This window comes from Panthera pardus, unplaced genomic scaffold, assembly GCF_024362965.1.
Source record: "Panthera pardus isolate Hobbes unplaced genomic scaffold, ASM2436296v1 HiC_scaffold_23, whole genome shotgun sequence".
Lineage (NCBI taxonomy): Eukaryota > Metazoa > Chordata > Mammalia > Carnivora > Felidae > Panthera > Panthera pardus.
In genome coordinates, this window is record NW_026526799.1 from 6,487,413 (window position 1) to 6,508,614 (window position 21,202).

At 51.5% G+C, this 21,202-nt stretch overlaps 1 protein-coding gene across 1 annotated transcript in view; it reads right to left on the reverse strand.

Annotated features, from left to right (window-relative positions):
- Window positions 1-827: 827 nt before the first annotated feature.
- The window catches only part of ABHD2 (abhydrolase domain containing 2, acylglycerol lipase), a 100,069-nt gene continuing 79,694 nt past the window's right edge, over window positions 828-21,202 (reverse strand). Inside the window, exons 6-11 of the mRNA XM_019460224.2 lie at window positions 20,470-20,653; window positions 10,091-10,183; window positions 6,957-7,067; window positions 4,879-4,948; window positions 3,315-3,399; window positions 828-1,241 (exon numbers count right to left, since the gene is read on the reverse strand). Of these exons, the coding sequence (XP_019315769.1) occupies window positions 1,045-1,241; window positions 3,315-3,399; window positions 4,879-4,948; window positions 6,957-7,067; window positions 10,091-10,183; window positions 20,470-20,653 (740 nt within the window). The 3' untranslated portion in view covers window positions 828-1,044. The remainder of the gene's footprint in view (window positions 1,242-3,314; window positions 3,400-4,878; window positions 4,949-6,956; window positions 7,068-10,090; window positions 10,184-20,469; window positions 20,654-21,202) is intronic.

Here is a 21,202-nt window from a genome sequence, read left to right on the forward strand (position 1 = left end):
GGCAGTGACCTCGGCAATCCACCTGGTTCAAGTCCCCTGTTTTACACGTGAAGAAACTGAAGTTCAAGGGACTTTTCCAGGGTCATACAGCCAGTAAAAAGCAGAGTCTGGTGTAGCCCAAACTTTACTCCCTGCCAGGCCCTGAGACATCACGCTGTGATTACACAAGGCAGCTGCACGAGGACAGGCCTTGATCGATACTTTGGAGGCCCCTGGGAGCCAAGAGACGCGTCTACGTGTACATTTCCGTAAAAGGAGCTACGAGATGTTTCTAATTTAAAGGCCCCGCAGAACAGTGTTTCCCAAATTTGCCTGGTGGTGAGGATCACCAGGGACACTGGCCAAAAATTAAAATCTCCAGACCCCTTCCCGGACCCACTGAATCGGCCTCTCCCAGGGGAGGGACCTGGGAGGCTGAATTTTCAACAAGTGCCCCAGGTAATTCTCATCATCGGCAAAAGTGTGGGAGACTGCCTTAGAAGACTGTAAGGGAAAAACCCGGCTCGTGACTCAAGAGAACTTTCTTGGCCACGTAAGAGGCCAGACTGCAGTGTGGGAGGCCCGGGCGCTTGGGCTCCCAAGCCAACCTGCATCGTCAGCATCGGCTTAGGTTGGCGAGCACTTGTCAGGGTCTACATAAGGACACATACAACCACCGCAAAATAGCATACATCCTTCACTGCTCTGGGGGACAAGCCTTTCGATTGGCAAAGCAAAACTGCTGTTCAGACACATTTTTCATAGGGAAACTAGATGTAATTGGCTTAAGAGCAATCAAACGCCGAGACTGGGACAGGAGGGTGAGAATCCTGTCGCCAGTCGCCGTGGAGAAAACCAGTAACTAAGCACAAAAATAGGCTGGAGCCCCCAGGGACTGGCCGCCTGCTCCAGCGCAGGTGCGCCTGGTGGGTGGTCCCCGCTGATGGTGTGAGGTCAGATCCAGGTCACTGAGGGAGGTGGGGGGTGGGGGGGGGACCTGAAACAGCCGGTGATGGACGCGGGTTCCAGGGGAGGCAGCTGGAGCGCGCCGGAGTCCGGGAGGCCTCACTCCAGGTCGGCCTCCACCTGCTCCGTGTCAGAGCACTGAGACTTGTTCCGCTCCCACTGGCAGATGGCGTTGGCATACTCCACCACCAGCTTATCCATCCACGTCAGGGGCTCGGGGAACAGCACGGAACCCTCAAAGAAGCCCAGGTGGCCCCCGTGCAGAGGCAGCACAAACATGACGTTCTCCCGTTTCTCTGCGGGGGGAAGGCAGCTGAGTGAGTCACCGTCTGGCGCGCTCCAAGGCAGGATGTGCCAAAGGGCGCCGGCCAGGGTGGGCCCGGGCTTTCCCCCCGGGTGAAGGTCACCAAGAGGATGTACTTGACTTCTCCTCACTCTGCCTCACTCACCAGAGTGGGAGGGAGATGAGGCGGGTGGCCAAGGCCGTGGGATCTAGCAGGTACTGGAACAGCTTGGCTTTGGGGCGGAATGGGCACCGGCTTAAGCAACACTTTGAAATCCAGAGGGTTCTCAGACTCGGGTGTATGTTAGAATCACCTGGGGTGACAGAGAGGGAGCGAGCACGCACGCTCGGGTGCACGGGTCTCGCTAAAGCTCCCCAAGTGATTTGATTATACAGCCAGATGCTTCAAATCTGACCGTGCCTCCAAATCCGGGCTGTCACCTTAATGTACCCTAATACGCCAGGTGGAAAAGCTGACATTCTGCATTTCTAACCAGCTCCCAGGTGACGCCGAAGCTACCGGTGGGGGCCAGGCTTTGAGGAGGGATTCACGGCCACGTATGCTGTTATTTACTTCAGCGGAGTCAATGTTCTTTCATCACAGACACTTCTCGTTTGAGACTAAAACAGAACTTAAAGCTGGCCATGCCCAGCGCCGCTAACCTGGAGCCTGACTTCAGGAGTCCACACGTGGGCTCGTAGTCCCGCGTGGGCTCGGAGAGGCCATTAGTGAAGATAGGGCAAGATGGGCAGCCATGTGTGGCCAGGCACCACAGAAAAATGTCTTCCCAGGGGACCGACTGGCAGGGGCCCGGCTGCTCCAGGCCTTGGAGGCACCTCCTGGGGCGCACAGTTCTGGCTCTGCGGGACTCTCTTGCGGGGTGACCCTGCCTTCTGCTTCCTTTTCAGTTGCGATTTCATAGATTCTGCGTGGCAGCATGAGAGCTACTGGTGTTACTCTGGACACCGGAAGGAAACGGCACGGCCGCTTTCTCTGCTGCACGCTGCTCACTGGGCTGCTTTTGTGCAGGGAGCCTACGGCTTGACAGCGGGTTGAGGACGGGCGGCTTTATCACCTCACACACCTGTATCACACACAACATCCACTCCGAGCAGGGCACGGGGCTCCACCCGCTGTGGCTTTTACTCCCCTGGCCTGGAGTTCGAGCCAGAAGGGCCCCTGCTCTGCTTAATATAGGATATTTATAAGAGAAACGTGGTCGCGGAGGGCTACAGAGGGCAGGAGAATGGGTCCCGGGGAGCTGAACTGCAGTGCAAGTGGTCTTGGGATTTCCAAGTGTTTCCTTCTGCTGCTACATGCTCACTCGCTCGCTCTCTCTCGTTTCTCCCTCAGCCCCTCTCTAGCGTGGGGTGAGACCGAGCCGGCCTGAAACACAGCGGCATTCCCATGAGCAACGTTCTTTGCTTTTTCAGTTGCTTATATTTTTATCCTCAAAGCAGATGGAGAGGCTGTCAGAAGAGGCAGCAGAATTGGCTTTTTTGTTCTGCTTTTCGTGTCAGGTTTTTAAAAAATTTTTTTAATGTTTATTTATTTTGAGAGAGAGAGAGAGAGCATGAGCAGGGGAGGGGCAGAGAGAGAGGGAGACACAGAATCTGAAGCAGGCTCCAGGCTCTGAGCTGCCAGCACAGAGCCGGATGCGGGGGTCAAACCCGTGAACTGTGAGATCATAACCTGCGTCGAAGTCAGAAGCTTAACCGACTGAGCCACCCAGGTGCCCCTCGTGTCATGTTTAAGTCGAAATATCTCTTTATATCAAACTCTCCAATTTAATGGAACCATAAACCCTGAGACAATAATTTCACAGAACACTGGGGAACTCCCCCAAACCCCTCTTGGCTATGGATATAAATGACGGTCGTCTCTGGCACCAAGAGAGAACACAAGGCTCTGCCCAGGGCTCATCACAGCCCCAGTACTATCAAGGCAGGCTGAACGAGAACCCCGCCACGGGATGTCCTTCCCCACAGAAGCTGACCTACAAGAGGTGACGGCAGTATGAAGGTGACAGAGTTTGCCATGGCAACGTGCTGAATGGCCAAGGGAGCAGCAGGAAGGAACACTTACCTGAAAGAGATTTTGGAATGGTTAGGAGGCTTTCATGCACCAAGGGGTCATCGGCTGCGTTGACCAGCATGAGAGGCACATAAATCTGCAACAGGAAAATAAAGGAGAAATAAATGATCGATTCCCTTTCTTAGACCCCCCCCTGTCCCCCCGAGTCAAGGCTCAAATTCAACTACCGGACATGCCTTTGAAGCAAAGGGAAGAGGGTTCCTGTTCAGTCCACTGCACGAGTGGATTAAGGCTGCCTGTGTTCCCTGGCGGTGGCATGAACCGTAACTGCAATCTGATGGCGGGCTGGCAGGTGTCCTAGGGGACCCACGTGTTCTGATGGAGCCTGGGTAGGTGCTCAATGGGGCTCACGGGCAAAATCTTTCTGATGAGACTCCCAGTATTTCAGGTTAGCCCACCTTTCAGAAAAGTGACCCTACAGAGAGTGATGTACACATTCATTCCGTTTATACTGTGGGGAGGACAAATGGAGGGTGCTCCCTTCCAGACAAGGGAGATTTTCTAGGGGAATCTGAAGGGGAAAACCAAGAGTAGGCTGGTGGATATTGGGAAGCTCTCAGTGGGGTTGCGTTCAACATCCATTGTAGTAAAACAGCCTTTTTCATTTTCGGGGAGAAGGGCTGAAGGGCACTCAGACGCTATGGACAGCCGCACCCGGGCAGCATAGAGACTGGCTGTGCCAACCTGGCGCTCTCCAACACTGGTCTAGACAGCTCAACGGTTCTGTAGCGGCTTCAATGAAGGCACCCAGAGCCTGGGGGATGATGCTAAACCAGGAGGGGTGGCCGATGTGACAGACGGCAGGACCGCAATTCACAATTACGTGCTTCAGCTGGGTGAGTAGGGGGCCGAGCCACCAGGTGGACATTGACAGGGCTAAATGGGAAGTCCTGCGCTTGAGGGAAAGGAGCAATTGTACAAAGAATGAGGAGAGACTGGTTTGGTGGTGGTGCAGGTGAAAACAGAGGGCGCTGATGAGTGGCCACAAACTTAATTTAATCCACATAAAGTTTATGGCAGCTGCCAGAAACTGCATTAATAGAAACCTGCCCATCTTGCCAGCAGACCTGTTCCTCATCGTTCTGATACAGAAATACATCTCTTTTCCTCTGGGCTCACCAGATCATGGCAGGAACTTGGAGGTTTAGTCCTAGCTGCCACACTAACAAAATGCACAATGGCAAAAAAAAAAAAAAAAAAGTCCAGAATTGTAAGAAATCTACACAGATCTATGAACGACCATGGCAGGAACCAGGCAAGATTACACTGTCAAAGAAGACTAAAAAAAAAAAAGGGTGTTGCAGTAATTTTAAGGGCTTTAACACGGACACAGGAGCAGACTGGTCCCGCTCTGCACCTAGGGGCAGCTCTGGGATTAATTTACGGAGGCCCCAGAGGGCCAGAGTTTGGTTCACAAACAAAGCCCAAGTCAACAGCTACCGCGGTTCGAGCCTGAGGAGGTTGGGGAGCACGCTTGTTGCACGGGGTGTGAAGGTGGGGGGAAGTGATGCTACTTCTGAGCTGCTGCTACCTCTGAGTCCGTGCTGTCACTCACCCTGTGCAGGTACCGCATGCAGCTCTCCTCCTCATAATATTCCTTCAGGGAGCTGTAGCCGTGGAACTTCCTGGGAAGGAGAGGACGAAGCCACACTCGTCACAAGGTCGGATGCAGAGTGGATTTTATTACTGCTCCCATCCCACGCTGACACGTCACATCAGTTGACAGTACAGATGCACCAGCGTCAGGGGTTAGGAGCTCTGGCTTTGGTATCTGGGCTCAAATCCTGACTCTGCCACTTACGGGCTCCGTGACCGCCGGCAAACTCTTTAACCTCTCTGAGCTTCTCCGTAAAATGGAGCCAGGGACAGCACCTTCCTTAACGGCACTGAGATTTATGGCCTTAAAGTGCACACCAGCACAGAAACTCAGTGTTATCTATAGTATTTATTAGCACAGGTTACACACTTCGAGTCAGTATAAAACCAGATGTCACCGCAGACGCTAGGAAAAGGACATTCAAAGGCATTTATGAGAGCTCTTCTTTTCAACAAAATTCTTCCTGGCCGAGTAACCCAGACCACTGTGAACTGAGACAGAGATTCAGTTACTGATTCCGTCCACCCACGGAGCAGTAGTCAGAGATAAACTGACATTTAACCAAACCTTTGATGTTCCAGCATGAAAGTCCTGGAGGTTTGCTGTGCCCTGTGCCCTGTTCATCCTGGGGCTCTGACACCAACAGGCCGAGTCACCCCCAGGCCAGGGGATCTCTGGAAACCTCTTTCTGATGCACATTAGGACTTCTGGTATCTGAATGGTGGTTTTGTTCTATCCTGACTGGCGTCTTAAAGATACCATGCCTCCCCTGAAGATGTACATCTCCTCCACTGCCAGGCCCCATAGACATCTCTGCCTGGGAAGCCTCCAGAAAGTTCAGGCTGCACTGCCAGGGTCTACTCTGCAGGGAGTGGCTGAGCGCAGACATCACCTCTGGGCCACCTGTCTGCATGCAGTCAGTCCCTTTGTGGTCCCAGAGGGCCAGGAAAGCACTCCAGGCCTCCAGTATTACTGGTGACCGTCATGAAAACTGCTACGATCCAACACCATTCAAAAGGAAGAGCTTTAGGGAGAGCTGAACACCACTCCCTCTGGGGCTTAAAAAAATTCACACGATCAATGGGGGAGTTTAAATGTTTGGTTTCTTTCTTGTTAGTACCACAATAAAGTCGCATTTCCCATCTTCAGTGAGAGTGGGTAGAATCCATTCTCAACTTCTGAACATACCAGTGATTTTCTAGTGTCTATTTCCTTTGCATAACCGTTAACAGGCTTATTTCAAGGTTGCTTGGTGTAAGAAAGCTACTAAAATCCTGTAAGGAAGATAAGCACCCTCAGGTCAATATCTGCCTATCTACTGGGTGAACAGTTAGCTTGCTTTAGATCATGCCTGAAGGTATCAAATAAAAATGATGTTGTTTTTAAAGAGAACGATGAGGCCAGAGATCAACGTTGCCTTTTCCAGCTAAGGCTAAGCTCAATCAGAAACTATGGGTGCTAGGAAGGAAGACACTGTCAGGGTCTCAGCCTCAGGTGCCTGAAGGGAGGGGGCAGGGAAGGATAAAGGACTGAAGTGGGCAGGGTTTAGTGCATTATACTCAGGAGAGACTTCACTGCCCCAAAGAAAGAGGCTCTGTTTTCTTGCAATGCACAGCCCTCCTTGTCTATTTCTTGTTTTTTACTTTGGGTAGAGACACAGATAAGCGCAAGAAATATTTCCTTCTCCTGTAAATGCAAATTACGTGGCACCTGATCCTTGCCCCAGGGTCAGAGCACGGCAGGTGGGGTAAGGGCTATGGACAACTAGGGTGTGCGCACCCCAGGTCCCCAGTTTTCAAGCCCAGTTACACCGCACAAGAATGAAGAATGAGTGGTGAGAACTTCTTTTTTTCTAAGGGCAACTAGAAATTTGGATTTTTCTGTGCAGTCTTCAGTTTTTATTAAACACTAGACATTTATTCAAAGGAAAAAAAAAGACCTTAATGCTGAAGTGGGCAGAGGAAAAGCCCTTGAGCTGGGCAATGCCGGCCTGTAGCCCCCACGTCTGGCGCCCTGCCCCCTGAGCATGGACACACCTCATCACGTTGTCATCAATCTGCATCAGGGACGTGGCTGTGTAGAGGCGGCTCAAGTCAGTGTCCTCCAGGCTCTGGGGTTTCTTAACATGGTCTCCGAAAAGAGCTTGCCTAGAATGAGACACAACAGCAAACAGAACAAAAAGCAGATGATGAACCAAATCGTGTTGTACATTTGGAACACCTTACAATTTTATTTTTCAGCTCAATAAAGCTGAAAAAAACATGTAAAGGGCAGATAATAACCGTGAGCAGAGCCTGCTTCCTTTCCCCAGGGGGTCAAGCCAGGAGAGAGTATCTGACAGGGGATACAGGGCAAGTCGGAGAGAGATCCCTTCAGCCCTCAGAATGTTCCAGAGGATGAGCTTGCAATGTTGATTTTTGAATAACTGCAGAAAGATGATTGCCAAGGTCTTGTTTTCCTTTTCGGAGGCAGCTAGACAAACTAAAGAGCGGGTTTGAGCCTAGGTGAGTACTGTCACCCTTGAACAATGCGGGGGTAGGGGCGCCAGCTTCCAGCGCAGTCAAAAATCCACACAGAACTTCTGACTCCCTGGACACTTAACGATTAATAGCTTACTGTTGACCGGAAGCCTTGCCAAGAACCTCAGACAAAAAAAACACATATTTTGTATGTTACATGTATTATGTACTGTATTCCTACAATAACGTAAGCTAGGGAGAAGAAAATGTTATAACAAAATCATAAGGAAGAAAAAATATATTTATAGTACTGGACTATAAGAAATCCACAAGGGGTGCCTGGGTGGCTCAGTCGATTGAGCGTCCGACTTCGGCTCTGGTCATGATCTCATGGTTGGTGAGTTCAAGCCCCGCATCGGGCTTGCTGCTGTCAGCGTGGCCCCCACTTTGGATCCTCTGTCCCCCCCTCTCTGCCCCTCCCCTGCTTGTGCTCTCCCCAGAAGAAATAAATGCTTAAAAATAAATAAATAAAAAATCCACATGCAGGTGGACTTGTGCAGCTAACACCCGAATTGTTCAAGGATCATCTATATTACGAATCCTTCACTGAAGGGGAGGGGAGGTCTTCGGAAGGGATCTATAGAGAGTGGTGGGCGGTCAGCCAAACAGTGGGGGGCGAAGGCTCACCTTTACACTGGTGTTGACACCGCCCCTTTCTCTTTAGGAGCTGTTTCAGTCACTTAACAAGGAAGACATTGGAAAACCCATTTAGCGCTGGGGCAAATCAACTGCTCTCCAACGTGTTAGCTAAAAAGCTTACATATACTCCGAAGAATAGTCATTTCTATCAAGAACAAGATCCATCTTGAGAAGCTGATAATAAAGGTAGAGATCAAAACACACACACTTAGACCTTCATCCCCTGCAGGGTCTCAGGCACATAGCAGGAGGGCTGAGTCTGCGGTCTGGCCCTCCACGTTCTGGTGTCTACTCACTACCCCTCTCTCAAAGAAGAGCACATTTCTTTAACATCTTTCCCCCAAAAAGATTATGAGGAAGATTGTATACCTACAGTTGAGAATTCACAATTTATTATTTTTTAACATTTATTTAGCATTATCAACATTTGTTTATTTCTTTGAAAGACAGAGCACGAGTTGGGGAGAGATAGTGAGGGAGACACAGAAATCCGAAGCAGGCTCCAGGCTCTGAGCCATCAGCACAGAACCCGACGCGGGGCTTCCACAAACCGTGAGATCATGACCTGAGTCCAAGTCAGATGCTTAACCGACTGAGCCATCCAGGCACCCCTAGAACTCACAGGTTAAAGTGCCCCTAAAATTTCTAAATGTTTGGCTTTCTGTAGGAAATTGAAAAAAATGTAAATACACCTAGAGCACATTCAAAGGGTTCCCTCAATTTGTTAAGAATTACATGATGGACCTTCTGGACTGATTAATTAGTGGCAAGACTGGGCCCTGTGGCCAAACAAACGTTCCCTGGGAGGAGTCCCCTCCCGTTCCAGAAGTGTGGAAGGCAGACAGAGGACCTGCACTTGGGTGTCAGAGGCTTGGCTTCACCCCTTCTGGAACGTCAGCAAATCCCCAGCCCCCTGTGAACCTCAGCTGAGCCACACCTGACTCACAGCTGAGACCCAAAGACCACCAGCTGAGTGAAAACAGTTTACATCCGGTCAGCCCAGGGGACAGAAGCCTCCTTTTGTACCTCCCCGCACCAGTCACAAGGGCCTAGCAGCTTGGCAGCCTGAGGGGCCTGTGAGCACCAGCCCTGCCCAGACTCCACGTGGATCCTGCCCAGTCTGGGGCGCCTGGCTAGGGCAGGCCAGTACCATATTTTCTTTCAACCACTGAGATCACTCAGGTCGCCTTTCCTGGGATGGCATCAAAACCCCTCTAAAATTGCTCTGTCTGCGTCCCCGTGATGTGCCAGGCTCTGGAGGTGGGGGAGGTGGATCAAACGCAGCCCAGGCCCTCCAGTGCTTTACAGTTTAGTTCAAGACACAGGATTCACACCGGGGAAGCAACAGAAAAACAGTTCGGGGGTGAAGGAGTTGGCTTCACAGAGGAGCACGGAGACGGACCTAAAGTCTGGGGAGACGTGACAGGAAGGGCATTTTCGGCGAGGCCCCGGTGGCGTGGGAGAGGCCAGAGGGCGCGGGACCTCCAAGTGGCCCAGTCCGGCTAGAGGGAAGGCGGGTGCAGGGGAAGGGGGAGGGACGGTGTGACTATTCACAATCACGACGATAAAGCCATCGCCAATACCTACTGACCTGTCCCGCACGCTGGGCGCCGCTCCAAGCGTGGTCAGGGGCGACCCCACCCAAGCACCGTGAGCAGGAGCGAGGCAAGACCGGCTTGGGGAACACGCAGAGGCGTGCACGAGAGCAGCCTAAGGAGAAAGGTCCCCAGACCGTGACAGGCCCCCTCGGGGTTGCTCTAGTTTGGGCAAGAATGGCGTAGAATGGTTCCTCGTCTTGGGTACGTGGGGAATCATGAAAGCAGAAAGCGAGTTGGCGAAATGGGTAGCTCGGGACCAGTCTGCTTCTGAGCGAGTCACAAAGCGGTCGGCAGAGAATCTGCAGCAACCCTGCCTCTCTCGTCCTCCTGGACAACCGCGAGTTCTGGCCTTCGTGACTCGGGAATGAGCTCAGAGGGGAACGGTCTCCTGAGGGGGCACGGAAGGCGACGCACCTGTGCGAGAGGATGATCTTCTTCATGTTGTCCGCCATGAGGAAGTTGTAGAAGCGCCGGCACTGGTCCCACTGCATGAAGGTCTCCTGGGCCCTGAAAGAACCACGGGGGAAGTGAGAGACCGCGCCCGGGAAGACGCGCTGCAGGGAGGCCTTGCAGGGACCCGCTAGCGGCATGCGCTGGGGCCCCGAGAAGGTGCTCCCGGCACCTCTCCCTGGAGGAGGAGGGCACTGGCTCCCGCCCCAGAACACGGGTCTTTGCGGGGTGGTCTCCAGCTCTCCGTAGGGGAGCCGCAGGGCTGAATGCAAGGCCCCAGCGGGGAAGCTCTCTGGGGGCACAGGCTTTGTGGGTGGCAGTCCCGACACCCCCTTGCGGCACAGTGGCCTTTCTCAGGACCTGCCAGTACTGGCCTTTGAACACGTCCATTCGGCTTCCCACCTGGCCAGACGGTTTTTCTGGCTTAGTGAAGGAATACGTAAGGGGGGTGGGGGTGGGGGTGTGGAGAGGCACAGTGCAGGGAAAAACTTAAAAGAACTTCTCGGTCGCTGTTTGAGAGGCAAAGGGAAAGCATACAGTGGTGGGCTTTCTATTGATTAGCCTTAGAATGTTTAAGGGGCAAGGAAACGGAAGAAGACGACGGGCGACCCACCCTCCCTGGGCGCGGCTGCTGCGGCTCGTTCTGAAGTCTTTTCCCCCCTCAAGCTACTGTGCACCGGCAGCATGACTAGGCCTACCTGACATGAGGGCCACCGCCTGAGTCCCAGCAGTAAAAGGCAGGTAGTATTATCCCCACTCTAGATTAGGAGACCACCACGCACTCAGGTCAAGGGAAAGTGCGGCCTTCTCTGCGCACCTGCGCAGATTTCCTTGGCCACACGACAGGTGAGCAAACACCAGTGTGCTAATTCCCACCGCCTGGCTCGGTCCTCACTGCTCAGTGCTCTCTTCCCTGGGTGTGAACCCAAACATCACCGGGTCCATGCTAACTCCCACCTTGCAGACGTCTGGGTCTCGAGGCCTGCTTCCACTCTGGGGGTGAACCCGGGTGTCACCATTCCTACGCGGGGTCCATCGGTTTCCTATCCCAGATGGCCAAAGAGGGGACGGGGTGGTTCATAGGTTTTTGTTGTTTTTTTTTTTTTAATCCAGAAGAGTTTATAAAAGTTATTTCCCCAAGGCTGCCACCCTTCAATTTTGGAATGGCAAACATTTCCCATAATACCATGGTTAAAAAATAAGAGGTAGTGGGAGGTTAAAAGCAAGAGGGTTTGTGGCTTTAATGGTGTGTGACATGCTCATAAAACGTGGGCTGAAGTTCACATAAACCGTGGGAAAGCTAACACCGCCTTCAAAGGTCAAAAGGCCCTTCTATAAATGCACGGGGGGCTCCCCAAATGCCGCACACACAGAAAGGATAGGCCAGATCACTGTGGGTGGGACCCCGACTAAGGCAGGGATCTGGACACTTGCCTCTTAGTCTGAGCGAGGAGGAAGGAGGGAAGTCACCCAATCCATGAGGCAGAACCTGCCTCCTCCGCTGGCATCCCCTCCTCTGACCTTGGACCCAGGCTGCCCCCTCCTCAGAGGGCAGACAGTCTCATTATCCCAGCTTTCTCTTGTCTTTGTCCATTTCTTCCTTGGCTGACTTCGTAAATGCTTTGGTTAGCACGTCCTTCGTATTAGAGGGAACGCATAAGGCAGGAAGTGGGGAGGTGCTGACCATAAACGTTAAGACCTGAACGACAGCACCGCGGAGGCTCTCTTGACTGAAGATCACAGGCACCACTCACTGAGAGGCTCTGGGGGACGCACAGGGGCCCTGGGCTTGAGGAGGACAGGGAAGAAGGATGCTGGAACCATTTCCCTCCATCAATGCTGGCTGACGCGGATTCCTAGCATCTCTGCTTTACTACTCAGCATACACAGGGACTGTCTTTCACCACCTTTGTGTATAAAATTAAGGAACTAACACTTAATTTTATACTGGTTGAATAAAACATAATCAAGGGCAATGTGTTATAAATGCATTCATTCCATATATTTTTTAAAAGGCCTCATTTCTTCAATCCCAACAACAACAATATATGGAAGGAAATCCGAGAGGAGAATCTATAGACTAAAAGAAACTTACGAGACAGATCAACAAATGCCACGCATAGGCATTACATGGATCCCGATCAAACAAGCCAACTATTAAAAACCTTCTGTGAGATTAATCAGGGAAATCTGAACGCTGAGTAGAAATGGGATATTAGGGAATCATTCATTTCTTGGCATGATAATGGTACTGTGGTTACATAAGAAAAAGTTCTTAGAGTCTTTCAGTGCAAACCAGTAAAGTATTTTCAGATGAAATGATATGATGCCTGGGATTCGCTTTAAAATAATCAGCTTCTGGGGTAGCAGGGTGTGTCTGAGCTGTGGAGGAACCAGAGTGGCTGTGAGCTAGGCATTGCTTAAGTGGGTGATGGGCACCTGGGAATTCAATATCTTACTCTTTTTACTTTATATGTGCCTAAAATTTTCCATCATAATGAAGGAGGAAGAAGAAAAAGAAAGAAAATAGACAATTATTTTAGATTATGAGCTACTGAAAATTATTTGCCCTGCTGAGGAGATCAAAGTTCAAAAAGATACAGAGAAAAGCCAAAGTTAGTCTTAACCGGGTAACTGTGAGCCTCAACAATCATTCTCAGGGACGGCAAAGAGACCGGTGGGTCGTGTGGAGCACAGCGCAGTTCCCATTGAGGCCGAACTCCCATTTTGCTGCCCTGTTTTTGCAGCGAGAGGAGGCAGGAGGCAGGAGCAGGCTGGTGTGGCAGATGGGCCGGGGGCCTTGGGGCGGGCGGCGGCATGAAGGTCTCACGAGACGTCCAGGCCACCCGGCTGGTGAGTCGGAGCAGGGACCTGAATACCGCCCATCCGACCCCACCACATAGGTCACCAGACTCTGCAAAACCACTTCACCTCACCAAGCCTCATCTGACAGATCAGGGGGTTGAAGGAGAGAATCCATTTCATACTGATTGCTCTATGGCTGAGGTAGCTAGACAGCTTTATCACAGGCCCGACAGAGGACTTTAGTGGTGTTTCGCTGCTCCTGTTAATGGTGGATGTGGTGAGTGGAGAGCTGGCCAGCTGGTGGTGGTAAGGGGTCTGGATTCTGGCCCTGGCTGAGGAGACCTGGGGGGCGGGCAGGCTCCTGAGAAAGACGCGGCGTGTGTCTCCTAAGGACGGGACAGACGTCTGCCTGGAAACCAAGGCGAATGGATCAGGAGGGGAGAGAACACTCAGCTGAAACCCTGAAAACATGGCGGACTGACTGCCAGCAAATGGCGAAGGACAGGGAAGGACAGACTGTTGCGGTCTTGGGTAGCGACAGGCCCCCGGGCGGGCCACACACACAGGGTGAACGAAACTCAGAGGAGAGCAAGCAAGATTTCACAGGCATCAGCAGGACTTGCTGACATGGGACCAGGACTGGAAGGAATCCTGTGGAGGCCCCTGGGTGGCTATGAGGGAAACTTCCAGCAAGAGAAGCAGAAGAGTGCTCTTCGCAAGAAAACACATTCCTGGGTTGAGCCCAAGGTCCAAGGTGGAAAAATATGAACAGAACATTTGGGTGACATCTGGCAGACGTTGTTTGAAGCAAGCCACAAATTGGGCACCAAAGACAGGGGACTTCGGCTCTCCAGACAATGAAGGAACCCCTTTACTTGTCCAAACAGCAGAACCTCTGTGTTCTTCTTTTAAAAATATTTGTTATTTTTAAGAGGGAGAGAGGGAGAGAGAGAATCTCAAGCAGGTTCTGTGCTGTCAGTGCAGAGCCTGACACTGGGCTTGAACCTGTGAACCATGAGATCGTGACCTGAGCCGAAACCAAGAGTTGGGTGCTCAACTGACTGAGCCACCCTGGCGCCTCCAAACCTCCACGTTCTTGGCTTGTCTCTAGATGGCTACGTTCTCTACGAGAGAGAGGGGACAGCAGGATGGGCTCCCTGGGCTGAGCCACCAGGAGAGTCTGGCCAACGAGGGCACAAGAGAGATGTGTCATAATGAACAGTCAGGAGAAGGCTCTGAATCCTCCAGGAAGGCAGGTTTCATCCACTTCAGAAAGAACCAGGATGACTCTGCCAGGGCTGATGCCTCCCGAGAGTCACAAAGCTATTCTGTCATCGAGACTGCAAATGAGAAGCAGAGTACCTCCCAAAGCAGCATGCTTCACCGGGACATGTGTGGATTTTGAAAGAACTTTATCCATCCATCTGTCTACCTACCTTTTATCAAAACAAATAAAGTTCTTTTAAAATGCCTTTGTCTCTGATCAATGTAATGTTAAATAATAAGATATTTTCTGCACTGCTTTCCCAGCCACCTGCTGGTGAGCGGTTTCTATTGGAACAGTTATGAGAGTTTTAAAAGGTGTTGTGGGTGGGGTGCCTGCTCAGTCGGTTAAGCATCCGACGGCGGCTCAAGTCATGATCTCGTGGTTTGTGCGTTTGAGCCCCGCGTCCGGCTCTGGGCTGACAGCTCAGAGCCTGGAGCCTGCTTTGGATTCTGTGTTTCCCTTTCTCTCTGTCCTTCCCTCCCTCATGCTCTCTATTCTCTGTCTCTCAAAAATAAGCAAACATTAAAAAAATATTTAAAAAATAAAAATAAAAGGTTGTGGGAGACGACGGATTTTTAGATCACTTAGAAGAGGATCCAAAGGAAACAGGCATCCACAGTCACGTTCAGGGCAATCCACCGGGGCAGGGAGGAGCAGAGCCAAGCACTTCACGCTGCTGGGGGGCTCTGCTCAGAGAAAGCTCAACCTCCCAACTCAGAGTTTCAAAACGAGTGGACTAAGCACTGATTAAAAGGAACTGAAATCGGAACAGAATGAGATGGGGAAAGCACGCACCTAACACCCAAAGGAATTCAAGTCTCCCGGCTCAAGTCAATTATATCTCAGAGTGCTGAGACCCTGCGAGGGCGGCCAAACATCTTTTCTGTGGTCTTCGAGAAAACATGGAGGATGAGAATGAGACGCAGGTTCTGTGAACCTGGGCACGCGTGACCCTGACATTCCAAAAAGGGACAACAAGGCAGGCTACAAAAGAAGACATGGACGTAGGCAATATTACAACATACCTTGAACGTAATGTGCTAAAGAAACTTTAAAATCAAACCATGTTAAGCATCTCCTGGCATGTTATCACACCAGTGTAAGAAAACGGTTTTTCTCTGGGGAAGGGAATTTCTCTTCCAAGTTTTGCCCATCTACAATCTTTTTTCTTTTTAAAAATTTAATCGTGGTGGTAAAAAAAACACATACCATAAAATTTACCTCCTTAACCATTTTTAAGTACACAGTCCGGTAGTGTTAAGCATATTCACAGTGATATGTCATAAATCTCCAGAATTTTTCCGTCTTGTGAATCTGGAAGTTTACATCCGTTAAACTAGGACTTCCCATTTCTACCATTCTACTTATTTTTACATAGTTGCGCTCCCCATTACTTTTTTCATGTTTACTTATTTTTGAGACACACAGTGAGAGGGAGAGAGAGGGAGAAGGGGAGGGGCAGAGAGAGACTGGGAGAGAGAGAATCCCAAGCAGGCTCCACACTGTCAGCACAGAACCCGATGTAGCCTCACTACTTTAAATATACACGTTCTTGGGGCGCCTGGGTGGCTCAGTCGGTTAAGCGTCCGACTTCGGCTCAGGTCATGATCTCACGGTCAGTGAGTTCAAGCCCCGCATCGGGCTCTGTGCTGACAGCTCAGAGCCTGGAGCCTGCTTCAGATTCTGTGTCTCCCTCTCTCTCTGACCCTCCCCCGTTCATGCTCTGTCTCTGTCTCAAAAGTAAATAAACATTAAAAAAAAATTTTTTTTTAAATATACACGTTCTTTTATGTTACACATTTTCTTGATTTTTAAATGTAAAATCTCCCTTGTTTTCCACTGTGATTTGTGGATAATATTTTATGACTATCCCTCCTGCTAGACAGGTGCCGGTTATCTCTAGCTTGGCCCTGCAAGACAGTCGTACTGTCCTGGGGGCGAAACCAAACAGCCTTGAACAGCATGGCCTCTGGGAGGAAGGACCGTGGAGCGTCTGGTCCGGAGAGACCCAGGCAAGAGGGCTTCTGGCTGGCAGCTGGTTCGGGGGACAGGACTGACCTGGGGAGAGGTCATCACCTCTAGCTAGTTTAGCTTGAGAGTGCAAGCGAAAGAAAACCATCTCTGCACTGGGACGTGGGCCCAGAATCCTTCATTCCAGCCAGCGGGGCTTTGGGGCAGGGTGGGGCACGGAGCTCAGACAAGGGTAGGGACTGCCAGTCCCCTCTCTGCCTCATCAGACTATTTGCCCTGAGGATGTCCTTTTATAGGAACGGGATTACTACGTGAAAGGGTCTGTCACTCTCATTTTTCTGAGAGGAAAGAATTAGCAATAAAGAATAAACAAAACCCCCCAAGACACTAAGGGCAAGCCATCTGGTCAGCTTCACACCCCAGTGGTAGAAAAGCCAAGCATTCTTCCAGGCTGGAGTTCTGCCCACAGAGCTTCGTCTAAACTTAGCAGTTTCTCCCCCCATGCTTGGCTCTGATGCAAAATTACTGATTGTTAAAACCGGCATACAGTTCTTGCACTATAAACACAGATCCGATGAAGGGACAAGTCTATAGAGGGACTTTATGAATGACAGCCCTTCCTTTTGTCATAGATGCAGCCATAGTCTGGGGTTTGCCCATGCAGAGCAAACAAGAGAATATATACGCCATTTGGCTGGAAAGTGATGTCTGGTGTTCTCTGCGGCAGGGAAGCTTGCGGAAAGCACTGTGCTGAGACCCAGCGGTGCTCACACGCTCCCCCAGCCAGGAGCCGACCGACACGGAGACCTGGGAACTTGTCTGTTGTCCTTTAAGGGCGCCCCCCCCCCCCCCCCCCGGACCCTGTGCCTACCCTCACCTCCTTCCAAGAGCCCTCCCCTCTGGCCTCCTCGCTTGACTGGGGACTTCCTGGGCACCCAGATGCCTAGTGTGGAATCTATTAGTGACGCGTATCGGTTGGTTTGCTGCTTTGTAAATATCCTTCTACTGTCGAGAACTGCCGTGAGGTCCTCAGACACAGGCTGTCTCTCATCCCCCAACTGTAATCACACGCTTGGATTCGAATCATATTATTACCGGCAGATTCTGCAATGCCAGATTGTTGAGGGCTCCCTTAGGAATGAAGACACGATTTGATCGGAAACCAGCCCCCCCCCGAAAGGCTTTCCTTCCCTTTTCTTTAAGCTCCATGAGGGCAGGAAATTTTTCCGCCTTGTTCCTGGCTGTGTCCCTGTTACCTAGAAGGGTGTCTTGGCTGAAGGAACCAAACGAATCAAGGAACGAATTAACCTGCAGGTAATCTTCTGGCACCGCCACTCCTGGCCGATCGCCACTCACTGCACGAACTTAGAATCACGAGTCTTTGCAGGAACGTTTCAAATGATTAATTCAACCAGAGTTGCGCTGAGTCTGACCGCACACGTTTCCGGGACTGGCTGGCAGCTGCTTGCGCTGAGGGAACTATGCGAAGTCTACGAGACGGCAGGCATTTCGGGTTCTTGTATCCTGCTCTCGGGTGGTTCGGCACATCCTAGATGAGCTTCTCTGGCAGCAGCTAGGCTTTGCGAACTACGGCAAGCGGGCACGGCTGCTGGTCTGGGGTTGGCTCTGGCTACGGGGCTGGTGCGCTACTGGGGTGAGAAGCCAGCGGGAGGGGATGGGTCACTGGCAAGCGGTTCTCTAGGCTCAACTAGGAGAGATTTACCGGCAGCACGGACTCCCGTGGGGCCCCGGCAGAGGCAGACGAGCCCTCCCTGCTCCACCTCGGCGTAAAGGAAGCATGGCCGCCATCATCCCAGTGCCGCAAAGGCTCATCGCCCTCAAGCCTTGGCAGGAAAAAAAGGTGACACTGGTTTTGAGTAAGGCACTGACCTTCGGGGAGTAGACCTCATTAAAATGTTGAGGGCACCCGAGCCCAGGGCGGCGCCCGCACACACAGGGCGATGGGGTCCCCCTGACCTGCCACCACTTCCAGTGTGTACATAGGGCCACAGGATCGTGGCCCTAGGGTGGGTTCTCTGTGCTCCCGAGGATGAAGTTGCCTCTTTGTCTCCTTACTGTACGAGGTTGATGTGATAATGAGTAAGTATGAGTGTGACGATCTCTGAGGTCTCAAAGGAAGGTGGTGTAGACTGTCTGCAAAATGTACGGCACCTCACAGAGTCTAAACTTAGCAGATTTTAAGCTCCCTTCGCGTGAGGGCAAACCCCTTTGTTCACCAACCGCACGGATCATATGCTCTTGCCAACAGCAGATGGCGCTGCTGCAGCAAAAGGAAAAGAAGCTGCGGTCGTTTAAGATCTTGTGTCTTGGTGGAAACAAAAAAAAAAAAAAGAAAACAAACTTGTCCTACATCCTCCCACTTATCAAATGCTGTGCTCTCTGGACACAAAGTCCGTGCTCAGAGCACTGGGTTTAGGAAGGGACTCTGGTGATTCCAATCTTACAGGTGATAGAAGGCTTGCTGAAAACCGGACCATTTGTCAGGCGAGGGTCCTCGTGTCAGGACCCGTTCCCCTGAATCCTGTGGTAGGGACCTTACCCTCTCAGCAACTTGGTTAACTCCGGTTACATAACAGCTATGAATTGGGAACTGGATATTTCTAGCCAAGATCAAGGGACGTGTCCTTTCAGCTGGCTCTCCGGAGCACAGAGGGCAGTGAAGGGGAGGATTCCCGGCAGGAGGATGAGGGGTATCTAGTATCATCACTTCGGCCCATGATACTAGAGCTGGAGGGGCCGCTGAGATCCCCAGGCCCAGTGGCTGCTAAATGTGGCTAAATATCAGAAGTCACTCTTGGAATGTGTCCAAATGCAGATTCCTGGCCTCATGCCCCAGATTCTAGAGCCCAAATCTCCAGGGCTGGGACCCAAGAAACTGGATATATTTCTAAGATGGTCCCCCGAGGGGTTCTTAACGCAGTGAAAACTGTCACCAGTTCACCAGACTGGTCTTTGTGACCCACTAGCGTTACCTTCTTGTCCCACCATGAACGATGGTCATTACTGGTCACTGATGGACTCTCTACGTCCCTGCCCTGCATACGTGTGCACTCCTCTGACCCTCACAGCGGCACTACGAGGTAGGTACAATTTATTAGTATTGTCTCCCCACTGTGCAGGCGAGGAAAACTAGAACCCAGGCCTCGGCCCTAGAACTCAGGAACGGTTCCGTCAGGGATGTTTTTCAAGTCTTCTTTCGGGCCCATTTAAATCCTCCTTTTTGGCCAGCTTTACGCCTCACGGGCCGAGGCTGAATTCTAGGCTTGCATTTGCCCTTTGGCTGTGCCGGCCTCAAATTCCAGTTAATATGTATCTTTGGAAACAACAGACAGCCTCTATCCGTCAGCAAATGCTGAAACAGGTTTAAGCAGCATTTTGAGAGATAACGGGAGGCCAAAAGGAAGGAATCATTTGTTAACTATAAGGACTGTTTGGTATTAGGTCGGATCAATGATGGAGACTTTTTTTTACTTTCTTGGGCAATACTGGATTTCCTCAAGAGATCTGTAATAATTGGTCATACCCATGCGTTATACAAGAGCCATTATCATGAAGAGTGAGTACGGGAAAAATGTGGATGCATTTGAAGAGTCTGGAGAAGTGTGCGTGAATGAATGAGCGTGTGTGTCTGCTGGCTCTCGGGAGATCTGGGGCAGCACTGATCTTGAGGGGGAGTCAGAGCAGATGATGATGCGCCCCTAGGGCTCGTCCTGCGGGGCTCTGTGGGCAGGAGACTAAGGGGTAAGATAAACCTTTATCTAGCAGGTCGTCTCCCTTGTGGTGATGTCTGGGATGCCGAACGGAGACTAGTATTTGAAGGTGAGGGCACAGATTCCACGGTTTCTACAGATCCTTCCCCATGTCTTTCGAGACTCAACTCTTCTGTAGGCAGGAGGGATCTGGGGTCATAAGACCCAGCTCCCAGATTCTGGGTTACCCGTCTCGTGTTCTTTGGTAAACCCACAGTTCTTACAAAACTCCTGCAGCACCAACAGATAAAATCACCTCGCAGAGACTCCACAGGGAAACCGCGGCCTATTCAGTTACAGATCTGATCGCCGAGCACAGCTGCGGATCGGGCTTAAGGAGTCTGGTAAGACAACTCCCGTGTATGATGTGGAAGCAAACCAAGGTGCCTCCAAGGCCCAGACGCTTCCACGGTCCCTCTGGTCTTCCCACACCAGCGCTGGAGCACTGACTGGGGCACCTCAACGAGAGGAGCGCAAACCGAAGACCCCGACGGGGGAGAGAGGCAGGAGCAGGCGGGGAGGCCACTCACCTCAGCGCGCTGTACCCCTGGCACACGCTGACACAGCACAGGACCTTCTCTTGGTTGGCCTGAGTCTCCCCCAGGTATTTACACACGATGTTGCCGCCCAGGCTGAAGCCCACGACGACCAGCTGGGTCTGGGGATAGGTCTTCTTGATGTAGTTTACCATGGCTCCAAATTCCCAGGTGCAGCCTGTGGGCAGAGAGGGAAGGCCACTCCATCACTGTAGGCGCAACAAAGACTGGAAAAAACGTGAGCTGGAGGGTTACTAAATGGGTGCTAAGATAGTAACAGAGAGAGCGGGGGGTGTGTGTGTGTGTGTGTGTGTGTGTGTGTGTGTGTGTTCAGAGAGAGAGAGAGAGAGAGACAGACATACAGACAGACAATTCTCTTGGGCTACCTGGAGAGAAGTTTCCAGATGCTCCTCAGTAGGGAGGAGACGCGGTCTTAGTAGGGCCCATGAGGAGAGGTATAGACAGATGTATTCAACAGATGTGCAATGCTCTTTGAAGGTGGGTTGTGGAAAAACCTTCTAGATGCACATGGAAATCAAAACAGATGTTCATGGGGCACCTAGGTGGCTCAGTCGGTTGGGCGTCCAACTCTTGATTTCAGCTCAGGTCTTGATCCCAGGGTCGTGGGACCAAGCCCTGCGTCGGGGTCCGTGCTCAGCATGGAACCTGCTTAAGATTCTCTCTCCCTCTCCCTCTGCCCCTCCACCACTTGTACTCTCTCTCTCAA